Genomic DNA, 26,200 nt, shown 5'->3' on the forward strand with positions numbered 1-26,200 from the left:
GATTTTCAAGTTTGTGGTGATATTTCTGGGTCATTTTAGCCTCCAGCAAGAAAATATCCTGATCGATCGACTCTTCTTGAAATGAAGAAGTATATGAGCTCATTTCTCACAAAATTCAAGTTCGAATTTTTCCTTTCATATTCCTGTCTATTTAACAGGCTACAATATGATGTGAAATGCCATCAAACTTGGACTTCCCATTCCTCAAATGAAATGTTTATATGTAACAAAAGTAAAGTTCAAAACTTTATTGACAATATCCATTTCAGTGAGAAACAACTCATCTTGCTTCATCGCATCACATAATTTGTCATTTTTGTATGTTTAATGAGATTCCAGGGGATGATTTAAGCATTTCCCATAATTCATTGAAAAGTGTTGTCACCCAGACTTCAACACTGAGGTGGCTATATAGTGTTGGGCAGTGCTGAAGTAATCCTCTTGTGAGATTCAGTAAAGGTCAACAGTACACCACAACACTTTATGTTGTTTTACCAAGGAAAAAAGATAGAGCTAAATACCGTAGAATTCCGCTTCTAAACAAGGTTATTTTTGTACGAAAGAGACGAAAGCCAAAATACCCCCACAAACACATTACAATAGATTAGGCTTGCAATAATATGTGTTGTACAGTCGCTAAATCAGTAATATAGTTTTGCAAACTCCAAATATTGTTTTTGTGGAGAGTGTCTTCCTCTCGTCTCTTTCATTAAAAACACCTCGTTTAGAGGCATATATATGCTTGTAGACGAGGTTTTACGGTAGTACACAAAGTAAAATAAAACAAAAATGAAGATACTATGGAGTACAAAATCTAAAAAAAAAGACAAAATCGGGGACTGCCTTTTGAAAATTAGAAGAGCTGTAGAATGCTCTTCTGATCTCTTCAAGAAGAGCTTTAGAAGAGTTGTTTACACCTGTGGCCATTAAAGCATAATGAATTTAACTAGTCATCTAGAGGAGCTATAAAGCGCGCTTGCAAATGCAACTTAAGAAGAGCTGTAGAGGAGTGGTGATTGCTCTCACTCCTCTCAAACGGCAGTCCCTGAAAATGTTTATCACCTAATACATACAAAAAGTTCTTCATTATCTATTTGAAAAAAAACCATGAAAATTCAAGAAATAAACTTGTTTATTGTAACAATTTCATAGTTGTATAACTCACATCATGTTCTCTTGTTGTAAAATAATCTAATAAATTTCAAACAATTAGTTAAATTTGGCACCATTTTAATTATTTTTGTTAATAAAACAAACTCCATCGATTTGCGCAATTAACAACCATTACCACTACGAATCTAGCCTTTATCACATATGTCAAGTGTTTTAGACACCCCCTCTTGTAGATGCTGCCAAGTGTGGAGGTGTGTGTGTTTTCAAACTGGGGAGATTCACACACCCACATTCAAACTGGGGAGATTTTTTTACACAAATCTCACAGCAACCGCCATACTGTGGAGGTTGCTCTAATCAGAAAATGACAGGTGGTATACCCCCCTATGGCTCAAAAACCCCATTTTTGAGGTTATCTTCAACTGTGGAGCTCCACGGTTGTTAGGAGACTCCACAGTGTGAATGTGACAAAACACACACACCTCCACACTCAGAACCATTTACAAACGCTGAACAATTTAATTGGTCCTTTGTCACTGGAAATGTCTACAATAATCTTAGCCTCAGTTTCATAATGATTTGTAATACATTATGAGCTCTAAAATTGGTTAAAGAAAGTCTCAATCTCAAGCAATTATTTTGGGTTCGGGTAAAGGGACGAAAATTTGAGTTTTTTTACCAGGGGTTCCTTTCACTAAACTGTACGAAGTTCGTCGTAAGTTCCATTTCATTAAACTTACTTACAAACGGTACCCTTTGTAAATAATAAGAATTTACTACAGGGACCCTTCATAAAGTTATGTCTAGTATTGGGTATTCGTAACTTTACAAACGGTTACTTGAGTTACAAAGGGTAAAAGTTTTGTGAAATGGACCCCAGAACTCTGTTTGTGAAAGTGACCTAATTTCTTTTTTTAGTAAGTCAGTAAATATAATTTTAAGCCAATTGATCTAAAATCCAATGGCATAGTTCAATAGCATTCCTTCAACAATAACAGCTCAAATTCTGACCTCAAATTGCACAGAAACACCATTTTTTCACTTCTTCCTATTTCATGGGTATCTTAATATGAATTTGTTATCAGGCTATGGTTCAGAACAACAAGTGTAGCTTGGTTTAAATTTTTTGGATTCTTAATGGGCTACAGTAGGCAACTACAGGACTGACACAAGGCCAGTTTATTTTCACCCTTAAATAAGATGGACAAGGAAATCAAGAGAAATCAGACTCTCGGCAGACAAAAAGAGGAAGAAAATTTTTAAAGTTTACTGTGTCAATGCTCCTGTCCTCATGTATGAGTTGGTGTATGTACATCTCCACTAATTGCACTATGATCAAACTAGTAGTTTCATATCATCCCCTGATATGAACCTGCATGACCCCTGACCTTTGACACAACCCATATCACCTGACCCCTGATGCAAATAGAGATGTGTAGAGTTCAGGTGCTGACATCTGCTTGCGATATTTGTTAACCATGTCTTGAATCTTCTGTCTGCGTTTCACATGGGGTGGAGAATACCTGAGACAAAATAATGAAAGTAAGGTTATTTATGGTTTGATGTGGCAGAAGTTTAATAACAGCTATAATAACAACTTGCAGCATTGTAAATAATATACAATTTCTGTGCTACAGATTTCAAGCATGTAAACACAACTGTGACCTCTTTTAGTTTTAGTGATGCAATTTGTTAAGATTATGCCAAGATTTGATTTTGAAAACCAAAGCAGTGCATAGTAAGCAAAATGTAAAAAGACATTGAATGTCATAAATCAAGAATTTATTTATTTTCTTTAGTACTGGCTTCTCATTCCTATCAAGCAATTTTCAAGTTACTTATGTGCACAATCTTGTGGCTTCACTGGCTCATCTTTTTAATGATGACCTTTAAACACAAAGTTTATGTAAATATAAACATTAGTTAATTTTAACTAAATTTTAAATAATTAACAGCAGCGATATTGACTAAGCACAGTGCATTCAATATTTCTACTTTTTAAAAATGTTCATTTCCAAATTATCAACTAATCAATCCACTTACGCATCACTTTCCAGACGTTTTCGATGGCAAGTGTTGATGGCAGTCTGTCTGACTAATACACCCAGAATACGTCTGCTCACTACCATTCCATCAACAAGGGGTATGGCAACTGATGGCCTACACAAGATTAATGAAAACAAATTTAGAATAAATAATGATGTATATTCCTACGTAGCTGTAAATGTAAATAGAGAACAAAATTGAACTTCTACGCTACTCAAATTTGGTACACTCACCAGAGCGCTTTCACCGGGTCACCCAGCATCTTCAGCAGCAGATGTTATTTAGAATATGTTTATATACACAACATTGTAGTCTATTAGAATCAATGAATCATTTCACAACCCACCAATCAGTTTTCTCTGACCTCACAAATTCTAGGTGTACACGCCATTCTCTCAAATAGTCCATTACCTTGGCCCCCACTGGCAAATTTCAATAACTTTCATTGCAGACAAACAAGGTTTAGTATAGTAATCCTGTGTCTTTCTATACATTGTACATGTGTAACTGAGCTAAAGTGATTAGACCCAGAGTACCAACTAAGATTTGCACAGTGGGTAACACTATAATAGTAAATGTGCCATATTGGTTTATCACGTTTGGAGACTAAAATATTGTACCCGGCATTAATTGGCAAACACATGATATCGAATGGTAATTTCCATCTTCCAGCTTGTGCATTTCAAAGGTTTGCGCTTGGTTTTTGCAGCAGTGCATGGTTGTGATTGGCTGCTGGAAAATCAAGGTCGGCAGAATGACTATAATAGGAGATGCAGACCCCACATGCTTTTAAAATATCGCAGCATCGCCTGATGCTGCGATGTTTTAAAAGCATCGCAGCACCGCATCGCGCTGTGATGTGGAGTCTGAATGGAACTTTAGGCAACCCTGTGTGCCTGACAAAAATAATTCGGAGGCACACTGTTTTGCCCTCCATGAGCATGTAACAAATATGGCGGATTTGGTACTTTTTGGGTCTATCTCTTTGAATTGAATTGTCATTTGTGTAATAGAAAATTAATTACTGATTCCATTTTGATTTTGGAACCAATGCTGTGCATTAAATAGCCTTTGTAAAAATTGCATTTTCTGAAGCTATAAAATTAACATAATTAAATATGAACAAAATAAAATATCCAAACTGAAATCATTACTTACTTCCCCCTGATGTGAATCCTGAACAATCCAGTCTTCAAGGGATGTACATAGATGACCACAATACCAGGTTCTGCAGTGCCTTTGCAACTGGAGCCTGCAAAGTTTAGAAGATGCTCCAACCCTGTACTGGTCTCAGGTATAAGGTCATCTAAAAAAACAAACAAATTGTTATATTCACTGGGTATACTGAATGAAAAATAGTGCATGAAAATTTGGATTCACAAAATTTTCATGCTTGCAAGTATTTCCTTTTCCTATAGGCTTTTAAGAAAATGTATCATGACATGTCATAAGTATGATGGTTCTTTTCAAATCCCGAAAGTTTTATGCCATAAAAAACTTAGTGTTTTACAGTAATCACATCCAATTTTAACTGAAGTATGATTATAGTTTGGAGTAAGAGACAAAATAATACTAGTATTTATCATAAATATCAGTTCCTGAAGTAAACATGCAACACTGATCACTACATCCTTGTTGAAGCCAAACATAAACTGCAAAATGTTTGTGTACTTTTTAAATTTCATTCACTATTGAAGACAGATAAAAATCCTCCAGCTGAAACAGGATCTAATTGAAATGTTTACTTTTTTGCTACATATTTACTTAAAGTCACCTTTCAGGAAAGCTGGCAACATTTTGTGATTGGGTTCAAACCTGTAGAAGTTTGGGTCAAAAAATATAAGGTGGGATAATGTTTGATCTCCAGAAATGGATGAATTCAATAACTAAATGGCATGATGATATAGTAATTTCATTATTTACTTACCAAGTGGGAAACTTGCATGATCATCAAAATTCTCCAACCATGCCACAATGATGCGCACCTCTGGTCCCAGCATTAGTCCTCCACGGGTGGACAACTTGCGACTTCTCTCACGCTCCAAGGAAGTGCCGCAGACTGTTGGTGCACTAGAACTGGAAGCTGTTGATTGCGGTGTACTTGTGGCTGACTCTGCTGTAACATCTAGGGGCAATAGACCTTGACTACTGGTTGTAGTTGTTGATGTGGTAGACTTGGTGTCACTACTGGCATCTATATAATCAGGAAATGAAGAATTCAGATGCAAAATGCTATTTTCAAAACTTTTTGAGATAGGGCCACCAATATGTGACATAAAATGCAATGAATTGGCTACAGATCCAAAATGATGCCATCTTATAAATGCAATGATGAAAGACACCAGACTATATTAGTCTTTAACAGAAAGGAAAATGTGACACGATCTGCTCCATGGGGGCCAAAGGAGGCATTTTTGAAAATTGAGTTACTATAATTATTACCTTATACAAACATTAGGCTATCATATACTGAAAACACCAAAGGTCTAGCATACTAAGTTCTGAAGTTATGAAGTTATGTGATGCCAATTTTCTTATGTATTTTATTGTTTTTTGACTCCATGTATTTGCCTTTATCTCAATTTTAAATTTGCCGCCTTTGGTCCCCATGGACCAGATTGTGTCACAAATGGTGTTTTTCAGTTGTGTGTGTAAAATTGTAATATAGAATACATGTAAAAATTGCAAAGGAGGAATAATACCAAAATTGCTTTCTTTTAATTAAAAATGGAAAGTAAATAAGATTATTTGCATTTGCAGTGTCAAGTCTAGGAAGCTGCACATTGGGTGTCCCTTAAACAAATTTGTTTGAGCTGTTAACAAGTATTATTGTTCCTATCTTGTAGGATAGGATTAGGTTGTGTTAGCTTCATGCTTTTTGCTGTCATTATCCACTCAAGTTTCATTATTATGCCAGTTGTTTGTATGACACTAAAGTTGATTAAATTTGATCAAATTTGGCAGAACAAATACAATACCATTTTGTTTTCTCTCTCTCTCTCTTAAAATCCGGTAACTTTTATACTTGTATAACATTGGTAATGTAGAATGTGTTGTGGGAGCTGGTGGGTCCATTTTGTATGTTTTTCTTTCCTACCACCAGCTCCAAGTACAGGGAATAAAATTTAAGAAAAAAAAATTACCATTTTCATCCACAGGTTGGTCCTCCTCGAACCCTTGACCCTCAGGCTTTAAACTGGGCACAACAAACGCTATCTCTGATATCACATCCGCATAATACAGGACCTTTTTTCGGCCATTATAGATGCTTCCGCCGTTGTTCTCCTCCTCGTTCACACCACCTAGATCAGAATTAATATGAAACAATGTGCACAGTTCACGCTGAAGGGAAGTTGAGGTGAGATCCAAGTCTAACAGTGCAGAGGTCAAAGGGTTATGGTGGATAGTGCAAAGTTGAAAGGGGTTTCATGAATGGTGAAAATAGGTGAAATGGGTTGTAGCATGGTTTAATAGTTAATCACAGAACATTTAAAACATAACAAATGGTAGAAAAGGAAACAAAACATTGCAATGCAAACATCAAAATACAAGTACGTGCAAATGAGTGTGATTATCAAACAGTGAAAGTGTCAAATAAATAAAAGACAAAACAAGTATCATAAATAAATGAATGTGCAACTAAAATGCCTGAAAATAATTACAATAACAAAATATCAAAATTAGCGATTGACAAAAATGGAAACGGAAGGCACAGAGTGTGGTACGGGTAGTCCATGTGATGGAATATGGTGCTTGTGTATACTGAGTATATACTACACCAGTTCTCTAAAAGTATAAAAGTACAATCTTTGTACTTATGTACATGTATTGTCTATTTTATGCACCAGCTACATGAATCTTACTGTGTAATGATGGCACTACAAGACTAATTTCATTCTGCGGAAATGGTGATTTATACTCAATACTTAAAAACACAATGATTAAATTGATGTTCACTAAATGACCATGAAGTGAATGATAGCTGACATGTTTTCATCTTGCTTTTGTTGGTTTCCTACAACTTAATTTCTTTATAATTTTGAAATTTACAGACAATGAGAAGGCCTACAAACTCTTCCGCTGAAACACAGAAAAAAACATGTCAACAAGCCAGGTATCCTGCAACTGCATAGAAACTGACATCTGAACTAGAAACATCAGTTTGGCAGGATCAAACATACAATATGGGGGACCAATATATGAAACATTTCTTTTTGATAAAGACCAGCTTGAGTAGGTTTCTTTTTACAAATAAGTGTTCCACTGCTTTGGACGATCAATGCTTGTTATAAATACCTTCCCGTGAGCCTCTTGATGATGTTGCGTTAAATGACATCTTCCAGCTGGTAGTTAAATTGCCTGTCCATCCTGCATGTTTGCTAATGTCCACAGGCCAACCTAAGGAGCGGAGAAATTCTAGGAACTCTGGTTGCACATTAGATTTAGAGTTCTGCAAAAGGTACACATAACCAAAGTAACAGAAAACAATGTATTACTATTAACACACAGACATATACACACCCACAAATGAAAATATATTATTTCAGTGAGAAGACAGCCTGCATCCTGTACACCTAGTCTGTTTAACTTCCAAGCATAAGCCAGTACCATTTGTACACCTGGGTGGTGAGAGATCCTAAGGCCTTGCTTAAGTGCACAACACAAAAACACTGCCTGCTTTCGAACCTGCAACCTTAAGATCATTAGCTAAGACCCAGAGAGTTAAGCAACAGTACCCTACTGGACCAGTGGACCTGTTTATGTGTTCCTTTGTGGCAGTTTAATAAATGTTGGTGTTTTGACCAACCACCTCAATCATCAATACTCTTGAGATGCATTGAGACTAACAGATTTCCGAAATCTGTCAGGGTATAGCACCAATATTTATCTTGTCAAAAGTTTGATCACAATATTTCCAACTCACCACATTATTGAGGATTTCCTCTGAAGTTTTCTGACCAGACTTAACATAAAAGACGAATACAGAGTCATAGGTACGACTTGGAATGGCATCTAGTAGTCGCAGGTCTCCATGGAAACCAGAGAAGCTTTCATCCAATGCAACAAGGGCTGGAGGCACTGGACTAGTTGGCACTGCCTGAAGAGTGAAAAAGACATCAGAGATTTGTTTGTTACAAATAATAAATAAATAATAATAATAATAAAATAATAAATTTTGGATTTATAAAGCGCCTTTCTCCAGATCTTAGAGGACTCAAAGCACTGTAATTTCGCTGCAATGGTGAATCATCACAATCAGATTGCATCAACTAGGCCAACTGCCGAACGGCACACACCTATCCGCATTTAGATTGTAACATCCACCAATTATCTGTGCAGCTCCCCAAATTCCATTGGGTGAAGGAAGTTTTTTGATAATCAAACAACTAATCACCAATTTTTGCGATACAGGAGGAAACCGGAGATCCCGGAGAAAACCTGCAAGAGCGAGCATAGAATCGGGATAAACCAAGTGCACATGAGTCCTTGGGCCGCATCGGGGCTTGAACCCGGGACCTCAGTGGTGCAAGGCGAGGGAACTACCGCTGCGCCAACTCGCTCCCCCGTATTATCATATACGAAATATCATGTTACTTTTAGTTTATAAACAATTAGGCCAACTTAATTTAATAGTTTGTCTCAAAGCCCCTGCCCACGTTAATAAAATCACCCACATTTTTGCGCTTTATTCCCACTGGATTGAGTAAATTTTATTTTTTTTCTGCTTTTTTTCAAATCCAACAAACAAAAATGAAAATGGCCTAAAATGTTAATTTCAATAAAAGCCTTCATCTTGACCACAATGAAACCTCCTTGAGAGATGCAAGGTGGTCTATTCTTGTCAAAAAGCTTGTCCGACAGATAAAATAATAAATTTAATTTAAAAAAAAATCCTTAAAAAACTGCATTCTGCATTAGGTTTTCAACTTGGGAACGGCTTTGAGACAAACTATTAAATTAAGATGGCCTTACCTGTATATGGATCAAGTCAGGATTTATTTGATGTATTTGAAAACCCCAGACCTTTATTTATATGGCAAAATAATTAGACAGCAAGTATATACAATTCATCATTAGTCCGAGTGGCAAAGGACTGATTAGTTGGTATTCTGATATCTTTTGATTGGTTTAATCTGTATTTTCACATGCTACTTAATTGTCCTTGGCAATGTAGTTGTGTTCATTCATTTGTTATTCCCACTGTAGTTTGTGATCAAGATTGATAACCTAACAACAAATATTTCAACGTTACCTTTAGCCTATCCAAACTGAGATATCCAAGATGCGATAGGATCAGCCTAGCTGGACTAAATAACTGGCATGGATTGGGTGGTTTGCACTCCGTCTGAGCATTGGGATAACCAGCATGTTGGACATTCTCTTTTGCCATATCACACACAAACTTCTCATACTCGGCCTGGTCATCTATCAGTTTATCCAGTAATTCATGCTGCTCTTGTGAAGTCTCTGTTTCTATAGCTGATAATTGTGGAATGCTCTTATCCCTGTGGTGAAAACATATGATATAAATAAGGAACTGTAACACATAGTTAAGGGTGTGAGTGAGTCCCGGGAATTCGAGTCCTGCCCGAGAATCCTACTACCTGGGCAGGAAATTCCCTGCCCGGGTACCCGAAAAAAAAAATTTGCATGATGTTTTGTGTTTTTAATAAGAAAATTGATATTTTGTATTCATGTCATACTCTATTAATGATATCAAAATGCATTGAATTTGAATGCATTTTGATATCATTAATAGAGTATGACATGAATACAAAATATCAATTTTCTTATTAAAAACACAAAACATGCAATTTTTTTTAGGTCAACCATGAATGGTCCTAGCATTTAGGTCTAGGTCCAGAGACACTACAAAACCGAAAAAAACTTTTTTTTTTTTTGCAATTTCGGGTACCAGGTTACCCGCCACAAAATTGCCCGAAAATCTGTATTTGGCTCTTGGTAAATTCATGTTACGCATGAATTATTTTTGAATTAGCGAACATGGGATCAACGATTTATCTTTAAAGGGCAGTATATAAATTTTTTAACGGTTAACATCATCGACCGTACTGCGCAGCACCGTTAGCTAACCACTGAATTTGCAATGCCCCTTTGCCCTGCTATGGTTAATATCTTTGTAGCTATCCCAGTATGCTGAGCTCATTTGCATACTTATCATGCTGAACACTGTTAAAAAATTCATATGCTGCCATCTAGAGCTGAAGCGCTTGATCCCTTGTTCTCCAATTCATAATTTCATGTTAATTAATGCGTAACATGAATTTATCATGAAGCAAGGGATCTACTTATAAAAGTAAGTAGATAAGTAGATTTTATAAGTAGAATCCGGATTCGTCTGTCTGCCGAATTCATAACGATATAATTGGCTGCTCTAAACTAAGGGATATATAATCTCTATTACCATGTTGTTCATCATATATGTGAATCATGTATTTCCTTTGTATGCTGCCTAATTTTTGTCAGTAGATTCAAAATGATCTTGAGTGATTTGAAAAAAGGTTAACAGGCGTTGAATCTCTTCTATTGTCCAAAATAGAAAACCATAATTAACAAAATTATTATAATATCTCTTCCAAGGCACAATATAACTGCTGCATAATGTGGAAAGTAAATGAGTTCTTCCCTCAATTGATAATAACACCTGCATAGAAGTACAGGTTAGTTCAAACTTATTGTGAAGCAAATTCTAACTTGTTTTATTATATCGTATTCATAACCTCATGAACAGATGTGATGCATGTGATCCAATCATATTTTATTATTTGTAATAACGCGAATGCAAATGAAAGTCATTGATATCTCACAATTGACCGCAAAGTGTGTAATTGTTCCAATCTTACAAATAAATAACCCATGTTGGCATATTGTTTCTTGACCTGCAAACAAGCACACATAATCGTCGTGAGTAAGCTCGCGTACTTGTTAATCGCATATTCAATGTGCATTAAAACAGTGAACCGAAGATACATTTTCAATATCTTTTAAGCAATAAATGGTGTTATTTTCATGAATTAAATTTGTAAAATGGCGGTAATGAATGACAATAATAACCGTGCACCATCTGCTTACAGCCATTGTAAATCGTTGCGGTTTGTGTTGTGCTTCAGTATTTTTCCTCAGGAGTGTTGGAAAATTACCACAGCCCAAAACAAACCCATCCGAATATCATGCAATGATCTCAAAACAGATAGTGCGCAGTTATTATTTAAACAATTACACACTTTGTGGTCAATTGTGATATAGTAATGACCACAATTTGCATAATAAAATATGGTTGGATCTCACACATTGTGTACATTCATGAGGTTCTGAATGTGTAATTATATAGCTTATATTACCAGTGTTGGCAACACTAGGGTTTATCTGCTTGACACCTGTCTGTAGCACCTCAAAACAACTTTGAAAACTGCTATACAAAAATTCTAAAAAAGTGCTATAGCAGCTTTGATAAGCCCAACCTGAGAACAGACTGTCTTTAGATATTGATTGACACTATGCACATTTTGATTGAGAAGGGGTAAAAGAAACTTACGCCATTGTGAGTGGAATCATGTCCACTGTTTCAGGAAAGTTTCTGGCTGTGACCTCTGGCTGCTCAGGGACATCACCTAATGGTTCCGGACGGTCAGGGTATTGTAAACGTGCTTTGGCTGCCTCCTGTGACCAGAGATTAAAGGCGCAAAAAAAATGAGACATGATTTTAAGATAATGATATTTTTCCTTTCTTTTTATCTGTAGAATCAGCCCCACAAACATAATATATTTGATTTCAACCTCTGCTATTACATTACTTCACATAATTATATTTAAACCAGCCAATTTCATCTCAAAGGTTGTCTGTAAGCAAGTTATGTCAATGGTTGCAATTAATTTATCAAGCCATAATGCCTGGAGACTATGACATGAGAGTTTGGAAATGAAATCCCTCAAAAGGAATAATAATGGGAATGCAATTTATGAGTGGTTGTCATACAGATTTTAATTATCTTTCTTTGCTACTTTCTTAATGGTTGCAAGTAGTTGCTATGAGGGTCAAATTGTTGGTGACGTATATTTCACTTTCATGCCCAACGTCAAATTGCAACTAGTTGAACTCAAAAAAGTCAACTTAGAGCAATACAAATCAAAAGTTGCTAGCAACAACTGAATTGCCAGAAGGGTTTGAAGAATTGCTACCAGCATATGATCACCAGCCATTAGTCTCTCTATCGCTGCGAATGCGAGAATAATAGATGATTTCTTGTTTTCTATTTCCTTACCTCATCTTTTTTGGAGCTGTGTCTGAGTTGCATTGTCCAAGCATGTCTGCCAGTTGGACCTCGCATGATGGCAGTCACAGTTGGCAAAATATCTGGAAACAATTACAGAAAAAATTAAATTAGTCAAATGCTTATAATACCTCATTCAAATGTAAAACCTTTAATGTGAACCTAGCTAGTTAGTATGCATATTTTTATAACAAGCATAATTTGCTTTCATTTTTGAATGAAGACTTTCATTTCGATGTATTGTTGATAATGCAGCTATGACACAGTATACCAGATTAAGCCAGGTGAATTATATACTAGTATATCAATGTACCTGAAATTATAAAACAGAAAGTTCATAATATGTGACATGATCAAGGGGAATGAGTCACATGTCGACCCTGGTCGAAAATGAGTTTTACATATGTTTCTAAAGAGGACATTTAGAGCTTTCTGAAACTGAAAACCCCATGTTGACACGACTTTTCTTTGCAAAGTTACATGAATTTATCAATCGCTGAAAACAATATAAAACAAAAGAATTTTAACACTTTCTTTGCCAATATCTCAAAATCAATATTAGCGACATCCGACTCATTTCCCTTGATCGTGTCACATATTTTGTTATAGAACAAGAAATTCATACATTTTGGTCAAATTGACAAACAATTACACTATTTAATAATCTTTCTACCAACCTGCTAATCTTCCTTTTCCAGTATTGTTTTTATATTTGATATCATTAAATACTCCCTACCTGGGCTAACTCCAAGAGGCTGTTCTAGGACTGCTAGTAATGTAGTGTTGTCCAATACAAAATACTTGAACTTGGCTCTGTTATCTGGTAGGAATGGACTCTCGATATATCTCAGAATTGACTCTTCATCTAGAAGGGAATTGACAGATGATGGGCCACAAGGGTTTGGGAATGCATCCTGGAATGAAGATAGAAGACACATATTCAAATAGATAAAATGAAACATTTCATCAAGCTCTAGCTTTTTACATGGCTTGAGAGTACAAGATTGCAGCAGATTGCAAGTGCATATTGTATGGTTTGCAGGAGCAGCATTTTTTTTGTTTTACGAACTGTTCATAAACCAAAATATTGTATGTTTTTACTGGAATATCAAAAACATTTTGTTCAGTGCAAGACCATCTTAAGTGCAGCAAAAATAAAATGCAATAAATACCTTACAATATCCATTTTATTACTTGAATAAATTTTTGCACCACAAATAAACTTCAAATTGTAAATATTCAAAAACAATTTCAAAATTGATCTTAACTCCAAATTTTGCCAATAAAATCACTTTTGATAGTTTTGCACTCTGCCCATGAGCTATTCATGTTTGAAGTTTTCTAGAAAAAATATTTGATAAGAATCAAATAAATTTTACCCAGGGCAAGGTTTTCTTACACACATCACTGTAAAGATACCACTTTTCAAAATGCGGCGCTAGCTGACTTGTTGGAAGTTTATGCAAGTACCAGTTCCTTACCACTCTTCCATTTATGAAACATAAAAAACTCAAAGTAAATGATTAATACATCTCCTTACTGAGTAATATTTTTAATTAACGCTTTTAAAACAGACATGCTACTCACCACATGGTTTAATATACAGGACAACACACTCTCTGCAGCATCTTTGACCCTCATAGATGCTGGCTTTAGCTCCTTCTCATGCTTGTATACCGGTGGTATACTGGCTTTGTGTTGGGATTTGGTACCAGATATGCCCAGCTCTATCACCTCAAGAATGCACTGAATACACTCCTGAAAAAGATAATACATACATTTCCTGAATTCCTGTTAGGATATTCTCTATTTGTATGTTAGGCAAATCTTTGTGATATGGCATCTACATAGAGAAATTCATTTGATTGGATGTTAGAAATGTTACCATCACATGTGACTTACCTTGTCTTTGAGCAGGTAGCTATGTTCAATAACCCAGACTGACAAGCATTGGAAGGCTGCTACGATGATGGAATGAAGATCACGTGAATGATACATGGAAGGACGACTACACTGGAATATTATGTGGTCACATATCCAACGCACTGTTCTCTTGCACTCAAGCTTATCTGGAGGGAGAAACAATAATGAAATTTCTATTTTGTGAAACCATCATCCAAATTTTCCGAGAGTTTCTCACTGACTTTGGGTAATTGGGTAAATTGGGTATTCTAAACAATCCAAATACATAATAACCCTATTTTGTCATTTTATTCATTTTCAGTTTAAGCACTGAGTTTCATGTCAAGGGTTCACATTCAGGTGCTAATAATATACAGTTCAATCTCTTTTATATGTATCTCTTTTACAAAGATATCTTTGTACTCTGGTTGACTAATCTTTGATAAAAACATGTTTTAATCAGTGCATCACTTCAATGTCATATGCTGTTAAATAATTTGAAGATCACTTTTTTGTAATCTACAGCATAAATAGTATCATTTGGTGCCATAAACCCTTACTAAGTACTTTCCTATTGTCCTAATTTTATCACTTTTACCAAACAATGCAGAAGAAGACACAATTCTCTAATACATATTTTTCACTTATCAACTTATCAAGCCAGTGCTTCATCCAATCATGGTGGATTATACCAACTTGGGATACCTTGTACCTGCTCAAAAGCTGCTCACATTCGCAACAGGTGCCAAAATGCTTACAAAGACATAGCCCTTGCAACTGCAATACTCACTCACCTTTGATCTGTATTTTGATTTTGGCCAAACCAGACAAGAGTTCCAATGCAGCTAGTGCTACGCTATAGTCTTGACTCCATGTGGACATTAGACTTCTGCAAACCAGGTGGCAGCAACGGACAAAGATCACCCAAGCAGAATCTGAAATTTAAAAAGTCACATGCGTGTGAAACGGTGAAAGGCTTAATTACCGTACTAACACAAGTATAGTCCCACCTTTGAGTAAAGTCCCACCCCTAAGTGCAAGGCAAAGTTAAAAAAATATTGACTTTTGTTTCAAAATTCATCAGCTTTTTTAAACATAAATTTATTCAACTGTCTGGAAAGGGCTGAACATTAATTTGACCAAGCCTTTATGACAAGATTTTTCTTCCCCTACCTATCTAAATTGTCTCTAATGTTGGTGAATTTATGATTTAAGCTTAAATTTCCTTATCACTTGCAGCAGGTAAATTGTTAAAAGTACTGAACACCCATGATTGCCCTGACCAATGACTCCATTATATGATATACTGGTAGTTGTGGCTTTGAACTCTTTTCTGTTTTGTATGTGATTTAGAAAGTGTCGCCAAATAATATAAACATTTGTATATCAATGATTCCATGGTATTGATGGTATCTTCAGCTGGATGTATCATTTGCAATATTAAGAAGTTTGATTTAAATAGCATCACATATATAGAAAACTTAATAACTTGATCATGTCATTGCACAATCTCTTTCAAAATACAGAAAGCGTGTGAAGGAATATGACCCTTAAACAAATGTACAGGGTGTATCAAAATGATTGGTACCCATCAATATCCAGTGAGTATGGACAGGAATGCCACATCAAAATGTAGTACAGGATCCACCTTTTTTCTAAATATGTTTTAGAACATTAAAACAATAAATTGTAGTCATTTCAAAAGGATCTAATGTTGACACTGCGGTGACACAGCGGTGACACAGGTTTACAGGATCCACCTTTTTTCTAAATTTGTTTTAGAACATTAAACAATAAACTGTAGTCATTTCAAAAGGATCTAATGTTGATTTTGGAATAAGCAGGCGTTTCATTAGACAAACCCGATGGGTACCAATCATTATGATACACCCTATACCAATTGACAAAATATGTAGAATAAGACACAACATAATTGAATTGTATAGCATTGCAGATTCATACGTAGCGGTAATAAAATGAGAATAATTTGAAATTACACTTATTGGGAGCCTTTTTGAGAAACTTCCTCATTTGTCAGCCAAAGTTGTTAGTTCCGATATTTTTCTTGGAACCGACTTCGGGGATGTCACCTAGTGTGACGTCATCTGATCAGGTTGGACTCCAGCTGTTTCTAAGAAAATCATGAGAGCTAACAACATTGGTTGATGATGAGGAACTTTCTCAAAAGCACTCACACTAATCAAAATAAACAAGTAGTGTTGAAGTGTAATTTCAAATTATTGTCATAATTGTATTGATTTTGTTACCTGAGTGTGTTGCCATAGCAGACAAGGTGGAGCTGACAGAACCGCTTCTACTAGATGATGATTGACCAGAGCCTGATATTGTGCTGCTTCTGAAGGTGAAAAAAAGATACAAATGGTAAAAAAAGATAGACAATATTACTGGCTTGTCACCAAACCTTTATAGGTGATCTAGAGAAAATACTGAAAGTCCTGAACTTGATCTCTATCAAATCTGTGTAACATGTTGGATATCTTGATACATTCTTATATTACCCTCACAATTACAATAATGGGTCAAGTGCCATAACACATTCTATGCATAGCATTACGCTTAGTTTTGCTTACAATATTTCCACAATACGCACTATCACATACGCAATACTCGCTCCACCTTGACATAAACAAATTCTACAGTATTGTGCTTCATACCTACCTCTTTGACACATGACCATTTTCAATGATATCTTCCCCATTGTCAAGTTCATCATCTCCTGATTCTTCTTCCTCTAATTTGTTCTCTTTCTTCTCTTTATCCTTCCTTCTCTGATTCTCTTTTGTTTGAACCTCCTCACACATTGCAGAGTCAAGCACACATAAGTGCATAGCACCTGAAATATTGAAAGATGCAGGTGTCATAAACACATTATAGAAAGAACCCGCTCAGCTGGACAGGCCCAACTCAAAACCTGTGCATCAAAATGTAATGCTGACCTACCAAAAGCAGCTCAATTAATTTCTGCACATGTTGATATCTCATTTAAGAGCAACAATTAAACTGAGTGCTATAATAATTGTCAAGATATCAACATGTGAGAATATTTAAATCCTGGTGTCAACATAAATTTCGAATTGGTACTGGGGCCATGAGTCATTTAAGGGGTGGGGTATGAGCGTTTGGACAGTATTTATTGTGGGACATTAGAGCACATCAGACATATCAAATTGCATTCTGAATACTGAAGAATGTCCTTCTGATATCAAATAATTTTGATTTTTGAAATTAGCAATGTAATACATTTTTATGGCAAATGATTACAAATTGATATTTTTGCTATTTAACAGTACTCAAAGTTAACTTTATAAATCTGATAATATGTACTTAAAGTGTATGTAGGTGGGATGAAAAGCCGACGATCAATTGAAAATTTTGACCTTCGTATTGAAGATATGGATTTTTTTTTCCCAAAACACTAAAACAAAAATAGGTCTTTTTGGGAAAAAATCCATATCTTCAATATGAAAGGTCAAAATTTTCAATTGATCGTCGGCTTTCCTCCCAGCTACATACACTTTAAGAATATATTGTTAGATTTATAAAATTTACTTTGAGGACTGTTATATATAGCTAAATGTGAAAAATATCAAATTTTAATAATTTGTCATAAAATTTGTATTATATCGTGAATTTCAAAAAATGAAAATTATTTGATATCAAAAAGACTTTCTTCGTATTCAGAATGCAATTCGATATGTCTGATGGGCTCTCATGTCCCACAAAAAATACTGTCGAAACGCTCAAAACGCTCATTCCAGATCCCTTAAATTGGATCACATTATTTACATTTACAAGATACAAGAAATCCATCGGAACTTGGTTAAATATCTGGCGTACACTAAAAGCTACTGGCAAGAAATTGGTAACATCTCTAATACTTCTTTTTTGGTACTGGTATGTTGAGAACATTTTTTTTAGTTGCAAAGATTGTGGGGTTGTTTTTAATTTGTCACCAATTTGGATGAATAGAGTAATCTCAAGAAGAAAAAAAAACTATGCCCATTAAAATATAAAATATCACTTTCAATAACAATAATTATTATACTTGTATGTAAATACCACATGACATCACATGGCATACTACATACTACTAGTTAAACAGTTCACTTACCCAAAAGCATCTGTGTGTTGTATGAGTCTGTTTCACACTGTACAGCCATGATCATCAAATCTACTAGTTTATACTTCAGAGATAGGAATGTCACTGGTTCTCCTGGTCCATCATCCACATCTTTCATTATAAGGTCTTTGCCTGTGAGTAACTCTACATACAAAATTAGATAATATGATATTGAAAATGAATTAGTAGTATCATCCCAGTGTGTATGTTGATGTAAAGTTGCTAGCCATGTAACATAACACGACCAGAAACAAATGAAATTGCATTGAAATTCTCAAGTGTTTAACAATTTATCATAAAACTTACCCTGAATGCACAGATGTTTAAAATGATGAGGCAGAGACATCATAGAGAGCAGCAGATGAATAGATGCCCGGCGAAGCTGTGTCTGGGAAACCTGCGATCTAAATTCCAAAAAGAAGTCATTATGATAAAAATGAAGATTGTTTATTAAAAAAAAAAAATATTCAGGCAAAACAACAATGTCCCCGGTACCCCAGGTCAACATAAAAAGTGGTAACCATGTGTGTTCTTCCTTTTTTCAAAACCCCCCTTTTCACTGATTTTTCATTGATTTTACCCCCCTTTTTTTGCCAAATCACTGACAAAATCAGGGTAAAAAATACCCCCCTTTTTCAAGGTTTTCAATGAGAAGATTTCCAGACACCCCTTTTCAATGACTCCAAATATTTTAATATATTAAGTACAAAATGTGCAAGTATGAACATTACTTTGTGTCTGTTGTACTCCCAGATGATCCTGTGTTATTATCGCCCGACTGATCGAGTGTCGTGGGTGGAGTGTTTCTTTAAAACTGAGCTTGAAATTTTCGAAAAAAACTCACGGATTGCATGATAGGTTCCAAATTCGGCAGCTTTGTTCGCGTCGCTCATTCAGCTCTCTTCAAAACGTGCGGGAGCATACGTGCAACACCCACTAGACAACTATATCGGGAAACCGCCGTGCCAATAGTAAAAAAGCTGCCTTCTGACGCTCTCGCTGTGTGACGATTGAGGGCGGAATCAATGAAATGCCAGAGGATGGAGGCTGAAGACTCGGGCTGAAGACATCGATCGAACGAACCTGTGAAATAGCCCTTTTTTTTAAAATTTCGCGGAGACAATGCTCAGAATACCCCCTTTTTCGCGATTTCAAGCGGTCCGCGATTTCAGTCAACAAAATACCCTTTTTCCGCGAAATTTAGAACACACATGGTTACCACTTTTTATGTTGACCTGGGGTACCGGGCAATGTCCCTTTTGCTCAGCCATATACCCAAAGTTACAGATTAGTCTATGTAAGTGAAACATGAACTCCTGATTTTGCATATGTGTAACACATCATGAGTGAACAAGGACATCAAATCCCAAAAAATGTTTTTAAAGTTTAGCAAACCTATAATATACTAAAATGCAATAAACCTTTGACGAGCGCGTATTGTAAGGATACATCGCGTATTTACTGCGTTGCACGCACTTGTCTCTGATTGGCTGCTAAGGCGATATGTTGTTGCTGAGTGGAAATTTATGAATGAACTGTGCACCGTACGTACACGTTGTTAGCGCCGAATTTGCAACATCACGGTAGTCGCGCTCGTCAAAGGTTTGCTGCATTTGACTATAGTTACTACAAAGTAAAATCTTTGTGAAATGAATCTCTGACCACCTGTCTTCTTGTCACCTACACTTACCTAAATTGCAGTTCTTTCTGAGGCAATACCATTTCCAATGCTGTAATGATATCAGGGATAAGAGCCTGTACTCCTTTTAGATCAATTCTGAATAGGTCTGGACTGTTGTACAAGATGCTGGATAGTACCTGGCTGCTCATATCCTGAAAATTAACACAACACAAATTAAATAGTCTGCTGGTGGTACAGCTAGGGCCTTCAATTGGCAAGAAATATAAATCAAATTCTTTTTTTCAATTAAGCTTGTAATTTTTTTAAAAAGCATTGCATGAGACTGCTTTGGAAAATTTTGAGAATTGGCTCACCAGGCCATGGAGAATGACTCTCAAGACTTAAAAATTTGTAAGAGTCCAAAAATTGAACATAATTCAAAACGTAAATCATCCAATTGGGTGGAAAAGCACTTGACTTAAAAACTTCTGGTGCTTTATGGGAAGTTTCAGAGTGATCAATAAATGGTTACAAAACTCACTGTTATCGCAATTTTGTGGCTTAAAACCTTTAGGTCCGTATGCATAAAAACAAATTTGATCAAGTCTAACTTTAGAACTTGTCTAACTATGGCGGTTGTCTAACTATGGCGGTTAGACTTATGGAGGGATCCCTTTAATCTTTTCTTTTGCCCTTTACTCCTAGCAAAATCCAAAAATTAAAGTGTATCCATCTAATATTAAGCACACATGTATTTGCCCGTAACTGGATCTACAATATTATAGAGAAAGGTATGTAAATACTAAAATGTTCCTTCTCCATGGTTCAAATCTCCATAGTCAGCCCAGGTCTAAAGTTAGACCCTCTCTAACTTGTTTCCTGCATACGGACCTTAGAATTCGTCTAAATTGAAAGGAAAATAAAGTTAAATTACTGTCGAGACTTTTGCAAAGTATCCCAATTTTAGGCAAATAGCAGCACATTTTTTGAGTAGCGGCAAGTGATTCCCAAGTAGCCCAATGGTGCACCTATTGAGATTGAAATGAGAGTAGATTTTTTAATACTATTTTCAATACCTCATCAATTCTCAAGCCCTGATACAATGCAATATAAAAGCGAGCCAGGTACACTGGCATTATATCCTCAGCATACGTCCTGCTAGTGAAGATACGACACAAAGCACCACAAGCTTCAGCACGCCCAGCCTCATAATTATCAGGAAACTCTGATGCATCAAACAGTGGATTAGCTGCTACTGCTGCTGCTGCTGACGGTGGGTTGTCCATGTGGAATGGAAGTTGTCGCAAATCTGAAAAATGTCCACTGGAGCGGTTGGATTCTGGTGCTGCTATAGAGTGGTGCCTACGAAACATGCGACCTATAAGGTGAACACAGAACGGGTGGTATATAGAGGGGCATATATATGTGAGTGCATTGTATATCTAGTACAGAACAGTAACTGCTGAAACTACCCAGGCTCATCTCATATCATTTCAACTTTCATTCAACATTTGAGGACAAAAATATATACAGTGACTAAAATAGGTTCTGTATTTAAGTTAGTCTACTATTCACTGTGCTGTGCTAATCTATACTCACTGTGCTGTGTTGAAGTGAGCACAAACCTCAGTGTCAATGAATATGAAACCACAATAGCAAGTTTTATAATTCATTTTCAAACCAAATTTGGATTATACCATTGCGAACCCTTTGTATTTGAACAATATAGAAGAAGAAATATATGCCATCTATTGCGGTTAGTACATCTTCTCTTATTAATTCAAAGTTTGTGCTATCTTTGTGGATAACAACTTTGATTCTGATGGATCACCAACAGGTTCTGTACAGATAATAATTGAGATTGCTGGCTATAAGAGATTAAACCACAATAGATGTAAATCTATACCAAATTCAGGTACAAAACATATCTGCCCAATTTTCTCATCCTATTGATTACAAAAATACATGATATTTTGTAGACAAATCTGAATGTTTGTATTTTGTTATGTTTGCAATGTTGTGCTTGATAAATTCTGTTTATCATTATTATTATTAATTTAACACTCCAATCACTGTTAATCTAACATTTAGGATCTAATTACGATACTAAATTAATCTACCATTTCAAACATGACCATATTTGACCTAATTAATGCCCCTGTCACTTACAGACATTTGAAGGGGTGCTTATCATGTACTATGTTCTGCAAGTCAAAATGGACAGTTTTCATATAAAACAATGTTGCATTTTTATAAACACATCAAAAGAAATAAGTCCCCCTCTGAACATGTCGTCATAACATTGTAAGGTTTCATTTTGTACCAATAAAACTAACTTTGAAATAATTATATGACTGTTTACTAAGTGCTGTGTGAAAATGAGAGATTTCCATGACTTCAGGGCTGAATGAGCCTAAATTGAAGGCAAAAACTGCCCTTTTCAAAAGTCACAAAGTAGGCCTATGCTTGTCACAAAAGTTGATTCGTGGCTTGTTACTAATGGAAAACCCCATGTGTTTGAGTGCAGTTTAAAATCCTCACCAAGTGAACATTTACTGTAATGTGTATCGATTCTTGATCATTCAGCCATGCAAATCCCCTTGGTGCAGAGTTCAGCACAGTGAGTTGTAAGATGGCCAGTTCCATTCCTTGTCCCAGTACACCTTGCAGTTAACAAGCATAGGCCTACTTTGTGACTTTTGGAAGTGGCAGTTTTTGTCTTCAATTTGGGTTCATTCAGCCATGAAGTCATGGACATCTTTCATTTTCACAAAACACTTAGTAAACAATCATATAATTATTTCTAAGTACGTTTTATTGGTACAAAGTTTTACTTTACGATGTTATGACGAAATTTTCAGAGCGGGACTTATGACAAAAATAGTTCAAAAAGAACTGCAAACAAGTGTCCCAGCCATTGATATTCAACGTCAAAATGGGTTTTCTATATAATAGTCTATATATCTACCTCCAGTCAACGGCACTAGCTTTCAACTTCAGCTTGTTCTGCGTTGGCTTAGCGTTATAACGGATACATATGCATCACTTTGATCGTATGCAAAAAGGTATATACACGCAATAAGTAACGCTAAGCTAACACAGAACATGCTGATCTTCAAAGTTAGTGCCGCTGACTGGAGGTAGATATATAGACTACAGCTATGTATTTTAGTCATTTTGTACCCAATTCATGCTATAAGTACATGAAAAGGGGCACTTAAACAGGTGTGAGTCAGTAAAGTGTACATGGAACGCTAATTAGGAGAGGGCGCTAATTAGGTCAAATACGGTACTATCATAATAAATTGCAGCATGCCTCATTGTCAACCCCTGATAATTGGCATGCTGGTCACCACTAGCAATTTGCATTCATAAATTAGTACTAACAGATCCAGGACTGTCAAAAGACAACCAAAAGAGGGAATTCTTTTATGCCCCACTAGGAGAGATAACCAACCCACCTGAACAGATGACAGATGATAAAATTGGTGAAATGGACAATTCGCTATCGTAGTCATGACGTCATATTGGTGACCCCTGGGCGTTACCATAGCGACTGGATCACGCTTTTGTGAGAACCGCAATGGCGATATCAATGTATGGAATTTATATATCAAATTTTTTAATTACCATTCATATTTAAGACCTGAAACCTCATGATTTCATAAGGAAAACATCTTGCAAACGTAACTAGGCAGTGAAACCCATAAAAAATTTCTAAAACTTGATTTTCAAACAGCAGAACATCGACGTGCACAGTGTAGATAGCGTCATCTTGCAACAGCTTGATTCATCACTGCGGAAGTAGTTGTGACCTCGGTAGAAGGTGACGTCGGACTACGACAGCGAATTACATACATATCAATGTGTGCCAGGTGTGAAAAAAGCATGCATGTCAATATTATACATGTATATATATCTACATTTACACCATGTAGTTGTTGTTAAATTTAAATTACAGCTCAAGGAGATTTAGTGTGATCATGTGATGGTCCCTAGTCTGACTCCCAACAAACTTTATGATTGCCATCTCTATAGTCTATATATCTACCTCCAGTCATGCCACTAGCTTTGAAGTTCAGCATGTTCTGCGTTAGCTCAGCGTTACTTGGTGCGTGACACACTTTTACGCGCATGATCAACGTGCCGCTTATGTACATGCAAGAAACCACGCTACGCCAACGCTGCACACGCTGAACTTCAAAGCTAGTGCCGGTGACTCAAGGTAGATAGACAGACTATAGCCAGTGAATACAAAATGGGATTGCACATACCCATCTAACCCCAAATAGCCATTTAAGGTAATTTGCCATATTTCACCAATGTACCAAGTGAGGCTGCAAATTAAATGATTATCTATGAGTCATAATTCACTGACTTAAGGTTAAATCATTAACATCTCCTTGGCTGATTTGACAAAAATCAGTAAGCAGTGCAAATCCTGTAACATGCTAATCACACTGTATGTGTTGGTAATACTGAAATGATCGATCAATCATTCATCAATTCAATTGAAGCCCAATTGTTCGAACTGCAAGCCTTTTAAAACTAGCCTCTGGATCTGTTAGTGAACACGACAAACCTACCTCCTAGATTAAATCACACAAGACCATAATAATGCCAATTTCTATAGTTTGTTCATTACTAAACAGGCAGGTTTATGATTATGCATTAACTGGTACATATTATCCAAACTCTGATAATCAGTAATGCTTTATGATTACATGAAAGACAATGAGTCCAGTACAAATGACATAAAAGTAAAACCTTCAAATCACAAATTAAATGCAACAATTTTTTTCAAAGAAACCACAAATATTGTATAGTCCATCAAGAAGTACCTTCACCAGTCCGCTTAACAGAGCACCCAAGGCATAAAACAAGGATGATGAGGGTCCTTCTACTTTTGCTATTTCATGTGCAGAAAAGTTGGTGCAAATGTCGAAACAATGATAAATGATGTTTGCCCAATCAGATTTGACTTGTAATTAGCATTACATATATACACAGAGTTGGTTTTATTTTTCCACTCTCAAAATTGGTAAATTAAAGATGATAAATGCATGGGATTGTAAAAGTGTGTGCAGTTGATCAACTTCCCAAGTTATCAATAGATACCAATAATAATAAAATTCGGTAATTCAGAACAGAGTTCAAGGTGGTTGGATATTGCAGCCAGATTCACATACCCCATTTGCACAAGCAGACTTTATGCTTAGCAAGGCTTATATTAAGCAGGCACCCAGGCTTTTTTACCCCATGGTTGCCCAGTTTTGGCTCCTGGTGTGTCCAATATTTTACACTACAAACTATAGGCCAGGAGCCATCTTTTGGACCAGGAGCTCATTTTAGCTCCTGGTCCAGGCATACTTAGTGCTGCGTAACGCACCATGGAGGGATGTGATTGGATGATACTTACAACAGTAGAGGGCAGTTGTATCTACCATATTTGGAGTATTTGCGCAACTCATCATCTTGACAAGTCGCATCATAATAATGACCTTTTGCTGCTGGGGGCTTACAATGAAAGTAGAGGGACCCTCCGTTATTAACTTAGTTTAGGTGCTTAGTAGGGTGCACTGCTGAAGGAACTTCTTGACAAACTAAATATTGAATCAGGGGTAGCGCTGGGTTTTCAAACAAGGGGTCAAAAATGTAAAATTTTCTTAAAACTATGGATCCAAAACAATAGAAATAAAGGGTTCAAACGACCCTTTAGCAACCTCTAAATGGTAATTTTGTGCGCCAAAAGCTAAAAGAATGAACCTATGACCCCATGGCACAGGTTAGCGCTACCCCTGTATTGAATATCACATGCGTGCATTAACAACACATGAGTCATACACATATATACAAAATGCTTTTATATAGCTAAAACATAAAGAGTGCCCATTAGGTAATAAACAAACTATAGAAGGGACTAACTAAGAGGCTGGTTTATAACAGGTTCATTTGTTATTAGTGGAAGGACGGAGTCGGATTGTCAAAACAAGGACAGGTACAGGGTGTTAATAATGGCAGAACTGAAAAACAAAGTGTTATGTCAATGAAACAAATGTCATAATGAACATATTGTTAAAAAAA

General features: G+C 36.1%; 1 protein-coding gene across 5 annotated transcripts in view; it reads right to left on the reverse strand.

The window, feature by feature from the left end:
* Window positions 1–227: 227 nt before the first annotated feature.
* Window positions 228–26,200, reverse strand: part of LOC140153184 (ral GTPase-activating protein subunit beta-like) — a 42,483-nt gene continuing 16,510 nt past the window's right edge. For 4 of the 5 annotated variants that reach the window (XM_072175857.1, XM_072175858.1, XM_072175860.1 and 1 more), the window contains exons 7-26: window positions 21,193–21,494; window positions 20,186–20,328; window positions 18,802–18,899; window positions 18,487–18,639; window positions 17,034–17,208; window positions 16,622–16,710; window positions 15,149–15,289; window positions 14,355–14,521; window positions 14,040–14,210; window positions 13,189–13,366; window positions 12,444–12,535; window positions 11,717–11,841; window positions 9,413–9,665; window positions 8,084–8,257; window positions 7,456–7,609; window positions 6,303–6,530; window positions 5,087–5,353; window positions 4,318–4,465; window positions 3,157–3,273; window positions 228–2,636 (exon numbers count right to left, since the gene is read on the reverse strand). In XM_072175857.1, the coding sequence (XP_072031958.1) occupies window positions 2,519–2,636; window positions 3,157–3,273; window positions 4,318–4,465; window positions 5,087–5,353; window positions 6,303–6,530; window positions 7,456–7,609; window positions 8,084–8,257; window positions 9,413–9,665; window positions 11,717–11,841; window positions 12,444–12,535; window positions 13,189–13,366; window positions 14,040–14,210; window positions 14,355–14,521; window positions 15,149–15,289; window positions 16,622–16,710; window positions 17,034–17,208; window positions 18,487–18,639; window positions 18,802–18,899; window positions 20,186–20,328; window positions 21,193–21,494 (3,293 nt within the window). In that variant the 3' untranslated portion in view covers window positions 228–2,518. The remainder of the gene's footprint in view (window positions 2,637–3,156; window positions 3,274–4,317; window positions 4,466–5,086; window positions 5,354–6,302; window positions 6,531–7,455; window positions 7,610–8,083; window positions 8,258–9,412; window positions 9,666–11,716; window positions 11,842–12,443; window positions 12,536–13,188; window positions 13,367–14,039; window positions 14,211–14,354; window positions 14,522–15,148; window positions 15,290–16,621; window positions 16,711–17,033; window positions 17,209–18,486; window positions 18,640–18,801; window positions 18,900–20,185; window positions 20,329–21,192; window positions 21,495–26,200) is intronic. The other variant, XM_072175859.1, reaches the window with a different exon arrangement.

The sequence above is a fragment of the Amphiura filiformis genome, chromosome 5 (genome assembly GCF_039555335.1).
Source record: "Amphiura filiformis chromosome 5, Afil_fr2py, whole genome shotgun sequence".
Taxonomy (NCBI): Eukaryota; Metazoa; Echinodermata; class Ophiuroidea; order Amphilepidida; family Amphiuridae; genus Amphiura; species Amphiura filiformis.